The sequence below is a fragment of the Aythya fuligula genome, chromosome 1 (assembly GCF_009819795.1).
Source record: "Aythya fuligula isolate bAytFul2 chromosome 1, bAytFul2.pri, whole genome shotgun sequence".
In the NCBI taxonomy this organism is placed as follows: Eukaryota; Metazoa; Chordata; class Aves; order Anseriformes; family Anatidae; genus Aythya; species Aythya fuligula.
Genome location: NC_045559.1, coordinates 1,357,193 through 1,371,449, shown reverse-complemented (window position 1 = coordinate 1,371,449; position 14,257 = coordinate 1,357,193). Strand labels below are relative to the sequence as shown.

Sequence of the window (14,257 nt, the reverse complement as noted above, 5' to 3'; positions counted from 1 at the left end):
GGGTGCTCAGCGTGTGTGCAGGAGGAAGGCAGCAAGTACCAGAGGCTGACAAATACACCAGCTTCTTTGATACAACCCAATTAAGGCCAGAACAGTTTAAAAAGCAAAAATTGTCTTCCCCCAAAATGTTTTGAGCAGTATCAGCCAGTATTTACAGATGTTTCCTCAGGACAGAATTGCAGGTGGCCTTCAGAGGCTTGCAGAAGTCACTCCAGCACCAGTGCTCCTCGGTGGCCATCAGGTGGGCAGACACGCTCAGAGCACTCGTGGTGCAGCACCCCAAGGGCTACAGGGGCTTCTGCCCACACAGTTCTACAGATTTTAAAGCCGAAGAGGGTCGGGATCAGCTTTAATGGGCATCTCCCCTCAGTTGTGTAAACTACAGGCTGGGTCAGTCACCACAACGGTCACGTCAGCCCCAGTGATCAGAACACCACGGTAAAAATGAGCAAAGCAGCGATTTGAGCCATTTCCCCCAGTTAAAATACAGCTCGTGGGTTCCAGGTGAGATGCCCCAGGCTCCTCAAGCTGGAGGACTTGTGGGCAGCACGTGGTTTTGTCACCGAAGGCACTGGGAGCGGATCGAGGAGGCAGAACTAGGTGCCAGGGTGCAGGCAGGAGTCCTTACCGTAGCAAACGCGTCTGCTGCCTCTTGCGGATCGAGGGGTTGGATTCAAAAACGTGGGGTCGCTTTCGTTTCTTACCCGTTGCCACCGCAGCGGCCGCTGCCATCCCCACGGGGCCTGGAAATCAAACCACAGAGGATGAATCAGCACGCACAGCTTGGGACCTGGCCCCCCAGGGACAGCCCTAAGGGCTCAGCTCGGGGGCATCCCCCCAGATCAAGGTGACCCCAAATCCCCTGAGCTCCCTCCTCTCAGCATCAATGAGTTCATCAAAAGGGTCTCCAGTTCTCCAGTCTGGCAAGCCCCAGCTCAGTCTCAGGTGAAAGTCATATATTTTACTCCAAAGTTCTCCTTCCAGTGGTGTAATTACATATTTCATTTTCTAAACACACCAAAGAACTCAAGCACTCCAGGATCTTAAACATCCAACTGCCATCGAGGAGATCCTGGCAGCAGGTGAGGAGATGCCTGGTACAGAGCCAGGAATCCTGCTCAGCCACCTCAGCTGCAGCGTTAGGGGCCTAGGGATTTCCCTGGGGATTAAAAACCAGCTCTGAAGGGAGAGAAATGGTAAATCCTCAGTAACTGGCAGCATCCCACAACGGGTCCTGAAGCACAGCGGGGACCACGGCAGTGCAGAGCTATTGCTTTCATGGTCACAGTTCGGACAATCTGTGTAATGGGAAGCTGATTAAGTTAGAGGAAGCATCACAGAATCACAGAAGGGTTTGGGTTGGAAGGGATCCTACAAGCCCAGCCAGTCCCAATCCCTGCCATGGGTACAATTTCCCATCCAGCCTGGCCTTGGGCACCCCCAGCTCCTCTGGGCAGCCTGGGCCAGGGCCTCACCACCTTCATAATAAAGAATTTCTTTTTAAATCTAACCTAATCTCCCCTCTTTCAGGTTAAAACCCTTACCTCTTACCTTGTTATTACGTCTTTATAAAAAAATCTCCCTCAATTTTTCCTTTAAGCCCCCTTTAGGTACAGGAAGGCTGCAGTGAGGTCTCCCTGGAGCCCTCTCCTCTCCAGGCACCCCCAGCTCCCTCAGCCTGGCCCCACAGCAGAGGGGCTCCAGCCCCTGCAGCACCCTCGTGGCATCCTCTGGACCCATTTTAACAGGTCCTTGTCCTTCTTGTGCTGGATTTACCAGGTGAACCAAGTGCCACGCAGTGAATTGGGCTTCTATCAGCCGTCTCATGGCCTCTAACGCAGGCTCCAGGACTTGCCTCTGACTCCCGAGCAGCCCCCACAGGTGCTCTGCGTGGTTTCTCCACGTGTCAGAGGACAAAGACCCCATCAGGTGGCCCAAAAGCTCGGCACCTTTGTGTTTGACAAAGATTCAGCCACTGGGGCAGGAAGCCCTTCGCTACCAAACCCATGGCACCAGAGCAGTGCCAGATGCCAGCATTTTCTCTAGGACACGGCTCGGGGCTGGCACTGCCACCCCGTTTTTGGTGAGCAGGAGTGACCAGAGTGCTACCTGCCACGGGTACACCAAGCCCTGCAGTGTTCTGTTGTCCTGTGTGGGGAAAAAAAAAGGATAAAAATGTTGATTTGGGGGAATGGAGAAACACTGGCTGCAAAGAAGCTGTGCTGCGTGCAGGTTTTGGGCTGGGAGAGTCAGGGCCAGGCTGCTGCCCACACCCAGCAAGACCCTCCTGCAACCCCCTGCTGGGCTTGGCAGGCTGCTGGAAAGGAAAACCAAAAATTTGCAAGAGTTGAGACTGCAAAAAGAATAAGCAAAGGGACTGGGATGCTCGGCGGGGCAGCACTCAGGACCACGAGGCTGCGAGAGTGAACGTGCAGGCACAGCGGAGCTCAAGCAGATTTCACGTCAGGGTGTCAGCCCAACCTCAGGGAAAATAAAGCTGGGAAGGTGTCAAGTAAATAGAGCAGAAATGGATCAGAAATGAATGTTACGGTGTGACAAAGCAGGGGGCCAGGCTTTGGTGCGCTGGGGAGGAAGGGCTGGTGGTAGCAGAGGAGGCACGGGTTAGAGAAGGGCAGGAGACCTGAATTAGAGTCAGGTTTGGGGTTTCACTACCAAAGCAGCAGCTGGGCAGTCAGACCCACGTGGTGGTGCCGCAGCAGAAAGCTACAGCAATGGGACAGGCAAAGGTGCAGATGGGAGGAGGCAAAAATCAAAAATCCTGGCAGAACTTAACCAGAAAAGCACCACGCGACGGGCAAGCAAAGCAGAGGAGTGCTTCGGGATCTAGGATGAAGGGAAGGGACGAGGGCAAGTTTACTTCCCAAATTTGGGGTGGTTTTAGGACACTTTCAAAAGTGGCAGATGCCCACGAGCAGCAGCAGCCCGGCTCCCAGAGGTGGCAGCAACTCCCCAGCCCTGCCTTCCTCTGCTGAAACTTCTGTGCAAGTTTCAAACCCAAGCACAGAAAAGCTTCTCCAGGAACATTTTTGCCTTTTCACAACTCTCTACAGGGACTCCAGGAGGTTTTACTTACTTGTTAAGACAACCTACAGGCGAGTCTTCCCCTCAAAGCTGTTTATAGCAAGGGTTCATTGCTCAGCGTGGCTGTACACCCCTTAGCAGGGACACTCGCTGCACCTAGGAGTGCTGACACACTTTTAGCTGCCTTCCACAACTTCACGGGTGCCATCAAGCAGGTCAGGAGCTTTATTCCTCAGCTATGGGGTTGGCGAGTGCTCATTTATCACTGCATTTTTCTACTAGGGGGGTAGATTCACTACAGGGCAAACGCTGAGGGTATTTGGCAGGGGCTTTGCTGGAAGGAGCAGGTGATCCTGAAATATTTTCTATTCCAGATACGCCAGCACCAGTTGTGGCATCTCCTTGGGAAAGCCCTAAATTCTGAGCTTCCTGGCTACGCAGAAATGCGTGGCACTGTTGGATTATTTTGGCTGGTGTTTACGTGGGGATGAAATAAGCTTGGTTTTTTATATATTTGGTATTTTAGCTTCATTTTGGAGGCAGGATGTACCAGGGGCCTTTGCACTGTACAAACCAACCTCTTATTGACAGCACACACCGCCCAGGCGACGTGGCTCAGCTCAGCAACATCCAAGCAAGCAGCAGGGCTGGCAAGGAATCGCTCTCAGAGCTTCCTTCCAGCTCTGAGGGGTGAAAAGATCGCCTGGCCCCCCAAAAAATGCCGTTTGGGACCTCTGTATGAGCACGGCATCAGGGGAACAACGCCGAGCATCCCGCGGGCGTTACCTGCTGCAGCCAGGTGAGCCGTGACCTCGTCGGCAGCCGTGGAGTTGAGGATGTCAGAGTCATCGTAGGAGGTGTCCTCGGGGGAAGAGGGCGAGTCCTCGTCCGCGCTCAGCATGCTGTGCTCCGTGTAGGTGGCCACGTGGACCTGCTGCACCTGCTGGGCCACCGCGTGGGCCTCGATGGTGGCCATGTGTTCCGTTTGGGTCACCCCGTGTTCTTCCATCAATAGAGGCTGTCAGGGGGAGGAAAAAAAATGACAGGAGAGGCGTTAGGGACACTGACGCGCCATAAATGAGGGCAGGAGGAGGTTTCTGAGCCTGCTGGGGGAGCAGGAGGGAACAGAGGTTACCTCCCCTCGTGGCCTCCTGCAGGAGGGAAATAACTGTGCCAGGAGGAAGAAGAGGAACTTGAAGTGTTTGGAGAAGATCACTGCTTCCAAACAGCACCCACAGGCATCTTCACTGCAGGAAAGGTTTTTATGGACCTGGTAAGCCCAAGGTGAGGAGCCCTGCCCACCCAGCTCAGTTCTGCCTGTCCAGGGCCGAGCTGTAAGGGGAGATGCTCGGCGGCAGTGCTCAGCCCAGCTCCTCCAGCCTCACACTCAGCTTCTCTAAAGCTTTTGGTATCTTGTTATCAAGATAATCAACGGGCAAAATACAACCACAAAAAAAAACAACACCACATCATCACGACCACCACGCAATGCAATGGCAGGAACGAGGGGACCAGGAGGAAGAGCACTTGGCCAAGGTAATTTTGGCAAAAACGCAGAAAGCACAAGACTTGAGATATTGCAAGAGACGATTACAAATGTGGGACACTCCATGGAAGTAACAAGGGAGAATGGGAGACAGCTCAGAAACTGAGTGGAAGGCAGGAGGCCAAAGGAGAGAACCAGAGTCTCGTACTGAATTTGGGAGAGAGGAAAAAGGGACAAGGCACATCCAAGGCTATGGCATCTTTTGCAGCAACTTTTATGCAGCACAAGCTCAGAAGCCAGGACCTGGTTGCCGTAGTCTAGACAAGAAACAGAAAAACAGACAAGGTGGGAAGCAGGCGGTCCTCAGATGCATTTATTTCTACCTAAATCCCCTAACCAAGGAGCTGAAACGTGGCAGATTTTCCAGATCTTCCCCTCATCACCAGCTGATTTCCACAGGCTTGTTTCCAGGTGCCTTGGGATGCCTTTTGTACCTCAGCACACCAAATGCAATGAGCACAGAACAGCTCTTCCAAAGGTATTTCCAGCTCCAAGACACCCAAACCAGGCGTGCAATTATTTTAGAGAGCCCCACGCTCAGAACAGGACCCTTCCCAAAACCATTTTCTGCAGCTGACTCCCCGCACATCACGACAACACAACGCGTGTCGATCCTGCCCTACCTCTGGCTGCAATCCATCACCTCCTGAGGGCTTCTCCAGTTGGCCAAGATGTTTGCAACCACCCCGTTCCTCCTGAAAAGGCCACGGGCAGCTCAGCAGGACAACGAGTTCAATGGAGAGCTCCCCAGCCAGCAGACCCCAGGCTTTAGGAGGAGCTCCGCAACCACGCACACAACGTTTGTTCTTCCTCTGTCTTCTGAAGACATTTCGGCACGGCTTCTTGCTTACCAACACGAAGAAATCCACCCAGATCTTCCCAAAAAGTCACTGAACTTCCCCAAAAAAGTCGAAGACGCTCTCCAAAGCATCTCACCCTGCTCAATGCTGTCTGCTTGGCCAAGAATCCAGAGCGTGGCCAACTCCTCGCGAAGCACCAGCCTCCCTCCAGCAACCACGGAGGCTTCCAGCTTTGATGCTGTGGGTTCACGGCTCACAGAAAAGGATCCGGGGCACGGAATCCCTTTACTTTGTGTCTGTAGGGCTGGTTTCTCTCCCACACGCCTCTAATAACAAGAGGCACATGAAACAAAGGCTCTTCCTTGTGCAGCACCAGAGCTGACCCCGTTAATTTGGCGTCCTCCAATGCAGTGGGGTGAAAGCAGAAGGGAATTGCAGGTATTTCTGTAGGATTTTCATCCTCGGGGTGCCCGCATCGCTGTAGTGCACAGAAATACCCTAAACGTTGAGGTGAGGCTGGTCTGAGAGCCCCAGCTCAAGGGAGAGTGATTAAAACCAGAGAGCTGTGCTCCCAAGCTCACAATCTGCCATAAACAGGCCAACGGAGCTGGATGCTGTTGTCCAGCCCTCCCTACAAGCCAGACCATAATGCCAGAAGCACCCCGAAACAGCGAGTCAAAGACCTCCGTAAGGCAGGGCCCAGGATGCCGACGCACGTGGAAGCAAAGTGAAATTTTCTGGTTGAAATAAATCAGCCATAATCTTCCTCCCAGGGCCTTATTTTGCCATTGCCAGGGAAAAACGGGGGGAGCGTGGAGGAGATTTCACACCAAACCCGAATGGAGCAGCTCAGCAGGGCAGGGTTTCCTGCAAGGGCACGCTGCTGCTTGCTCCGTGGTGCCAAACAACTTCAGGGACTTGCTATTTAAATACAAAAAAGTGTAAGATTAGCAGAATATAACCAAAGTGCTGCACCCAAACAAGCCTGCGAGGTGGCTGATGCTTCAGGCACCGCTTTCTTTAGGAGGAAAGGTGCTCGGATCGAGGCACTCTACCCTTGACACCACTCAAAATGCCACCATGCTTATAAATAAAAAATAAATAAATAAATTTATAAATAAAACTGGTCGTAGATGGAAGACGCTGAGCCACGTGTTCTTGAGTCAGCAGGGGTCGCCGAGCAGTGCTTCTCATGGGCACAGTGACTATGTCGAGGTGAAGCCCACTCGATTCCAACCAGATCTAATAAAGTCCTAGAAATGCGGCCTGGCTGAGGCTGGGGGCACCTGGGGTCCTCCTGGTCCCCCCCTTTTGCGCACACAGCAATGCCACGAGCTCCTTTAACTCGTTACCAAGTCATAATTGGAATTATTTCCCGTTTAACCTGACAGCTGACCTCACTTGATGCAGGCTCTCTACTTTTCCAACCTCTACGCTCTTCCTCTCCGCACGTTTTCCTTCCAGAAAGCTCCCAAACGTCCCCAAAATTGCAGACTGAAGGGGAAAAGCCTCATAACTGTGTTGAAACCTCACGTAGTTCCTCGTATTCTTCACATACTCACGATATTCCCGCAGGGTTCCTGACACTCAGGCTTTGGGAGCAGGCACCTCACCTGAAGCTCCTGCTGACCGTTACCAAATTACGGATTTATTTCATTTATTCACCGTTCCAGAAAAGCCGTGTTTATTCCCGTCGTACCCCATCAACGGGAGCAGTTTCGGGCGTAAGGAAACCCTCACAGCACGACGATGCCTGCTAAGACATTTCCTGGTGGTTGTAGCTCAGTCCAGAAGCCTTGGTCGGCAGCCAGAAGTCTTTTTATAGTCATTTAAAGTGCTTAAAAAAAAAAATTATGAGGACAAAGCCCTCTGCTGAGGCTTCATGACCATGCCAGGGTCCCTCTGCTGCGCCATCGGTGGCTGCTGGCACCAGAGCTGGAAGAAAACCAGGCACAGGAGGAGCAGAGCAACCCAAAACAGCAGAAAACAGCAGAAACTGAACACAAAGCCCATGAATTCTACATTAAACTCAACACCAGGCAGGTTAAAACAGAGGTCTCGTCCACTTGGTGCCATCTGTGGTGTGGACATAAAGCGAAGGAACCAGCTCGACCCCAAACCACGCGAGCTGCCCCGCTGGAGCTCTCCTCTACCAAGTTTCATGTGGCCACACGGGCGCTTTACTGAGCCAAAAATAAAGTGTCCACACCAGAACAAACTGAGGAGGCACGCCAGCCCGGCTGGAAAAACCCTTACCAGACGTGGCCCGAGCTTATTTTTATCCTTCAGAGCACTCCGGGTGCTGCAGACAGCCAGCACCGAGGCGAGCATCCCGAATTCCCCCAGCATTTCACATCGGGTGGCTGGTTTTTTATTCCAGCTCACCCAAAACCCTGCTCAGATTGACCAGGAACTAACGAGCTGCTGGGTCTGACGCTTTTGGCAGGTGAAATGATTTTAGAATGGATGTGAAACCACTGGGGAAGGATCATGGAGAGGACGAAACGGCGGCTGCAGAGCATCGAGGCGCAGGGACTGGCCTTACACCTTGCTGTACGGGGTAAGCACAGGACTGGAAGCTGCCAGTGCCTGGATTTTCCCCTGTTTAGGGGCACACATTTTATCAGAAGGCACTTGATGAGCAATCAGTGTCAGCAGTTCCCTCGTTTAATAGACTCGTTAGCCTTTCCAGCGCTGGGTGCTGGCCCTGTACTCGTTTTACACCAACCCTCTCCTCCTCTTAGCAGGAAGACAGAGCAAAAACGCTGGGTTACGCGACCCACCTGGTGCTCTCCGAAGAATTGGCCTTGAATTGCTGAAAAGAGCTGAAATTTGGACGATATAGCAGCAAACCAGACACCGTGGGAAGCGGTACCGAGCAAAGAAGAGGGGCAATCAGCTTGCATCAGCTCCTAGCCCTGAAAGAGCGAGGCAGCACGCACCAGGCTGCTCCTCATCCTCCTCCTGTCACCTCAACCCCACACCTAAGGGTGTGAGGCTGCAGCAGCACCCGCAGAGGCACAGCTCTCCCCAGCACGAGCTGTTTCTTCACTAAGGCATAACTCAGCCTGCTAGGTAGCAACAGGCCCACCTGAAGTTAATTTAGAGGGCTTAACCAACACAGGGCCAGTTTCACAAACCAATAATCTCCCCAATAATCCCCCTGGCTCGTTTCCTAATTTGTTTCAAAGGAACAGAACCACTCCTGTTGTGTTTTTTGTTTTTTTTTCCCCCTTCTTTCCTAACCCATTTTCAGGCTGATCCCCTCGCTGCGCTCAGCTCCTTATCGCCAACCCTGCTCCGCATGGAAAACCGGCACGTCGCGCTTCGCCGTCTGGCACCGCACGGCCCCGTCTCAAAACCAGTTCAAAAAAGGAAAAAAAATATTTAAAAATCTGTCATTATTCAAGCCGGGCACCCTCCTCGTGGCTTTAACTTCAGCGGAAGGCTGCTCCATGCTCGGGGAGCTGATTTCTTCCAGAAAACGCGCAACACCTCCTTCCCTTTCTTCCACTCTTCTTTTTTTTTTGTGCGTGTGTGTGAAGCCGACGAGCATCTGGAGTTTAATATACCCTTAATGGCTTCAAGCCTCTCCTGTAAATAAATAGCTCGCTCTGCATTGAACACCCAGCACCACACTGGCACTTTTGTTCTCGGGGGGCTATTGTGGAGCGGGGAAGCCACGGGGCCGCTGTGATCTTGGGCTTGCTAAATCCCACGCGGCAGCTCCGCGGGTGTTTGGGCATCCAGCAGCACCTCTGCGAGGAAAGAGGCCTCTCCAGCAGCTCGGAGCCGTTTGCTGCTCGGTTTTAATCCTTCTCCCAGCTTGGAGGGGAGCCACGGGGCGTGCTGGCTAAGCGCCACGATGCTCAGCACCATCCCCTGCAGGGTCGCAGGGGGAAGGTCTCCGAAACGCCGGCACGTGGAGCCTCGCTCCCCAGACCCGGGGATTTTTGCAGCAGCGGGTCCAGCAGAGCACGTGGCCAACCTTTATTCCAAAAATTAGGGGAGAAAGAAACTGCTTGAAGCTGGAACAACTCCTCCTGCCACCGTGACCGTCGCCTAAGGGGGAAAAATCTCAAATACCTTCAGTGATCCAGGCTGAGGTGACGGGGAGCTCGTCAGCAAACTGCCGTGTGGCATCCTGCACGCGTGAAATCAGATTAAAGAGCACTTCCTATGCACTTACCGCCCAAGGTTTTGTTTAAAAAGCTATTTCAAACCGCCGCTGTACCTCCAGATAAACTCTAGACTCCCTGCGAAGACGGCCTGGAATAATTCCTAAGTGAAAAATGATCCAGGGGGAAATTAATCATCCGCCATTTACTAATAAAATAAAGCCCTGTTTGGGTGTAATTGTACATCTGAAATTGCCTGGCGCTGCTTTTTGCTCTTCTGGCACGAAGCCCTCTGTGCAGATTTTAAGGCTCGTAGACGCTTCCCGGTCCCCTCAGCATCCCCGCAGCAGACTCTGGAGGTTGCGCTCACCGGGAGGAATTAACCTCACCCGGAAACACAGACCAAGAAAATCATGCTTTGGCCACCCAAACCTCGCTAGCCTCGTGTCTAGCAGCCTGCAGCGGTCAAAAATGGCCCGTTTTTGACAGGTCCTGAGTTGGAGGAGCTGAAAGAAAGAGACTCTCCCATCCTCCCTAAAAGTAGGTTTTGGATTCAGGATAGTGGACGGAGCCCTCTCCATCGTGTCCATCATCACGCTGCGTCGGCATCTCCCACGGGTTAAATATCAGCCACGCGTTCACCTTTCCGACAGGCACAACACCCTTCCTCCCAGGGGATTGCAGGTTTGATAAGAAAACAATGCCATTAATCAGGAGAGAGACTGATTGATATCTTGTTACCTCCCTCAGGTAAATGCACGAGGCCTGTGGCTGTGGAAAACGCTCTCCCCTCGCTCACGGAGAGAATTTGCCGGCCTGAACCTTGGTGCAACAAAACCTGGCGAAGCTCATGGCACTCCAAAGAGGTGCAAGGCTTCAGGCAGGGCCGGCTGCCCAGGGCTGACCCCGTGCACACCCTCCACGATGGCAAAATCACGGATTTCAGCTTTTACCTGTCCCATCAGGACCGAAGTTAAGGTTTTTTTTCATGCTGGCTCACGGCGGCACGGGGCCGGCTGAGACGCGGCAACTCGAGCTCGAAGAGGGACTGAAACCACCCAGCCCTCGTTCCACAGCGTCCCCCCTTGGCACGATACAATTAGCCTTTTAATTAGGGTGGAAACGCAATCCCTACGCGACCAGTTGCGGCATTAAAAAAGTCCTAAAAACCACGAATTCTAGGAAACCAACCCAAACGCCCTCCCTTACTGCGCTCGTTTCATCACCAGCTCATCACCTAGAAGAACAAACACATCTCGCTGCGGGAAACGCTGCCCAGAAGAGAGAGAAAAGGGATTTTGCACACATTTATTAGGAGCTCGAGCTCCTGTTTGCTGAAGTTTCTGCTGAAAGGCATCGTTTGGAAACGAGACGGGCCGCTCATCCTGCAACGGGCGCTGTGATCAGCAGCTGGCCCTTCCTACGGTTTAACTTCACATCTGTAGCACCAACCGCTGCCAGATCTGCCTGTTTCTCCTCTTTTTCTCCCGAATTTTAGGTAATTTCATTGTATTTCTTCCCCCCAGCATCCACGAGGAACGCCTGGGGCAGAGCTGACCCCGCTGCGACGCTCTGCAGGACGCGGTCCCTCAGAGGTGGCACCACATCAACGCACGCACCCTGCTGCTCCCAAAGCCACTCAAAAAGCCCAATTCCGAAATATTTCACTCCAAACGGCGCAGCCAGAAGTCATCTCAACCGGGTTAGCCCCTCTCCAGCTGATGGGGCTTTGTAATTAACAGCCAGCGCTCCGTCCTCATGCCGAGGGGAACCACGCACGAAGAAAACCCTTCTTTTACAAATCTTACTCTAAGCTTTTTTCCTCCTTTCTTCTCCCAAAAGCTGCTCAAGAGGAGGAGCTGTGCACGTGAGGGCCTCCAGACACAGCCTCTGACACCCGCTGCGGGATATTCCAGCCGGAGGAAGGCAGCCGTGCGCTCTGCCCCATGCGGGGACGCTCCTCCAAGCTCCCAGGATGACGAGGATCTGAATTTTCCAAGAGGCTGCACCTACAACCTCAAAGATTTCCCTGCGTGCCGGATTTAAGCTCTGGCTTGAATTTTTTTCCCTCCACGGGACTGAGAAAGAGCCACAAACGTGGCCACCTCCACGCCTTGCGCTCACCACGCGGCCGGTTTCCTCGCAGGTGGGGCTGGACTGGAGAGCAAGGGATTAAAAAACAGCACCAAAAAGGCAACACAAAATTTAATCACTGCCGTGCCTTGCATTTTAGAGCTCTTCGGCTTTTTTTTTCAGCACCACGAGCCCTTTTCCCTTCAGGATGAGGACCTGGGAGCACGAGGATCCTCTCCGTGGCCAAGCAGGGCGGGAGGATCCAAGGCTGAAGCCCAAAATAAACTCACGGGGGGGAATTCATCCACACAGCACAGAGGATGTCGCAACGTAAATACGGCACGGGAGGCTCCGGGGCTGTGGTCTCGCAATTATTTCTGACCCAGACAAGGGGGAAGTTTCCCAAGGCTCTCGGAGTCATCCCCGTTTGATGAGTTTAATTAGGCGGTTACGTAACGAACGGCGGGCAGGAATCGTTCCTTTTTGGGCTTTGGAGCGAAAGGCAAGCTTCGGGAGGGGAAATGTTTTGGGTTTTCCCACCTCTGGGCTTGGAATGGGACAAAAATTTGTGGAAACGGGCTGAAAAATGTGGAAATGGGCTGAAAAATCTCCAAAAAAAAGGCTGAAAACCCAAAAAAGAGAACGGGGCTCTGGGGTCGCCCTTTAACTGAGGCTCTTCCCAACGCCCCTGCCGACTGCAAAGCCCCAGGAGGGCCCGAAAAGCTTCGCCTGGGGCCGAGTGCTCCTGGTGGAAGCTGAAAAATGGGTGGAAGCAGAGAGGAGACGCTCGTGGTGCTGCTTCACGGCCCATCCACGGATGCTTGGAGGACTTGGGAGCTCACCGGGATCATCCACATCAGCACCGTTTGGCTTCTGGAGTCGTGATTCACGGGGTGAAAGCAGCACGATGCCCCCCACGTGCCCTAAGTTCGTTACGCAGACCGAGGCCTCTATTCCGAAGTTAATTAATTAAATAACCCACGCACTGAGCAGCAGGTGCACAAAAGAAATATAAATTATAGGTTTTTTCTATGGACCTACGCAAACGGCAGCAGAAGTTGGAGCTGAAGCAGGATTTGTGCTATGGGGCTGCCCCAGTGCTCACCCCGAGCTCCTGCACTCGTTTTTGTCTCAATTTTCACCCACGAGGCTGAGATCTCCCGGGCTTGAGCCTGCCAGAGGTGACCGAGCTGTTTGAAAGCCTACGAGAAACGATTCAGGCTCCCGAGCAACAGATTCCAACACTTGGAGCCGTCCTCGTGGCAAAATACCCCAGGTGTGAAAGCGCAGGCGAGCGGTTGTGGGGTTTTTATCCCGGAAAGCTGCGAACCGAAGCGTGGCAGCACCATAAATAATGCCCTGGAGCAAAGAGCTGCCTGCAAGGGGCACCCCCCAGCTCATCCAGTACCCACCCAGGGTCTGGTTTGTGCCAGGACCTTCACATCAGGGCTCCAGAAACACCAAGGTCCCCATCCACAGCTATAAACACCCCTCTGTAATGCTTCCCCTCGATGGATGAGATCAAAAACCCTAAAGGAAGAGCTGGGGGAGATCCCAGCCCTTCCAGCAGCACCACGAGCAGCAGGCTCTCCCTCGTGCCCCTGGAGGGAAAGCCTCTTGCTCCCAGTTTGGCCACAAACACAGAAAAAAATGACAAACGCTTTCTCTTTCACCCATTCCCCCAGCATTCAGACACCATAAAAGCAATCCCACAGCTTGTAAGGACGAGTAACAGTGGTGCGGGTGACCCCAAAGCCGTGGTGTCCCCAACAAAACCAGGAGGGCAAATGCCCGCGTCCATCCAGCCTGGCTGGCAGCACAAAGCACACCTGTAGGGCCCTTTTTGGGGTAAAACACCGAATTCTGCTAAGGATCACGGCCCCAAAACCCACAGGGATGAGCCCCCCGAGTGCGCTGCTGAGCCCCAGCGGGATGGGGAGGGACGGGCAGGGGGAGATCCCGAGGGGGGAAGGGGGAGGTAAGGGGGGGAAAGGGGGAAAAAGTTGTAAAAAAAAAAAAAAAATAAATAAATAAAAAGAGGGGAAAGGAGGAAAATAAAAAGGGGGGAAGGGGAGAATATAAAAAGGGGGGAAATATAAAAAGGGGGGAAAAGAGGGGTTGAAATATAAAAAGGGGGAAAAGGGGGGATATAAAAAGGGGAAAATAAAAAAGGGGGGAAAGGGGGAATATAAAAAAGGGAGAAAAGAGGTTCAAAACATAAAAAGAGGGGAAAAGGGGAGTCAAAATATAAAAAGGGGGGGTTAAATATAAAAGGGGAGGAAATAAAAAGTGGGGGAAGAGAGAAAAATTAAAAAGGGGAGATGGGAAAAAATAAAAAGCAGGGGAAGAGAGGGAAATTAAAAATGGAGGGAAGAGGGGAAAAATTAAAAATGGGGGAAAAAGGGGAAAAATTAAAAAGGGGGGAAATAGGTGGGAAAAAGGGGGAAAATTAAAAGGGTAGAGAAAAGAAAAATAAAATTGGGAAGGAAAGGGGAGAAAAAATAAAAAGGGAAGAGAAAAAATAAAAAAGGGGGGAAAGGGGGAAAAAATTAAAAAGGGGGGGAAAGGGGAAAAATTATTAAAAGGGGGGGAAAATTATTAAAAGGGGGGAAAAATTATTAAAAGGGGGGGAAAATTATTAAAAGGGGGGGAAAATTATTAAAAGGGGGGGAAAATTA

The 14,257-nt window shown here is 52.5% G+C and overlaps 1 protein-coding gene across 5 annotated transcripts in view; it reads right to left on the bottom strand.

The window, feature by feature from the left end:
* Nucleotides 1–14,257, bottom strand: part of NRF1 (nuclear respiratory factor 1) — a 54,112-nt gene that overhangs the window by 38,842 nt on the left and 1,013 nt on the right. For 3 of the 5 annotated variants that reach the window (XM_032188800.1, XM_032188826.1, XM_032188834.1), the window contains exons 1-3: nucleotides 4,178–13,527; nucleotides 3,829–4,060; nucleotides 629–743 (exon numbers count right to left, since the gene is read on the bottom strand). In XM_032188800.1, coding sequence (XP_032044691.1) covers nucleotides 629–743; nucleotides 3,829–4,051 — 338 coding nt within the window. In that variant the 5' untranslated portion in view covers nucleotides 4,052–4,060; nucleotides 4,178–13,527. Of the gene's footprint in view, nucleotides 1–628; nucleotides 744–3,828; nucleotides 4,061–4,177; nucleotides 13,528–14,257 lie in introns of those variants that run through there. The other 2 variants (XM_032188810.1, XM_032188818.1) reach the window with 2 other exon arrangements.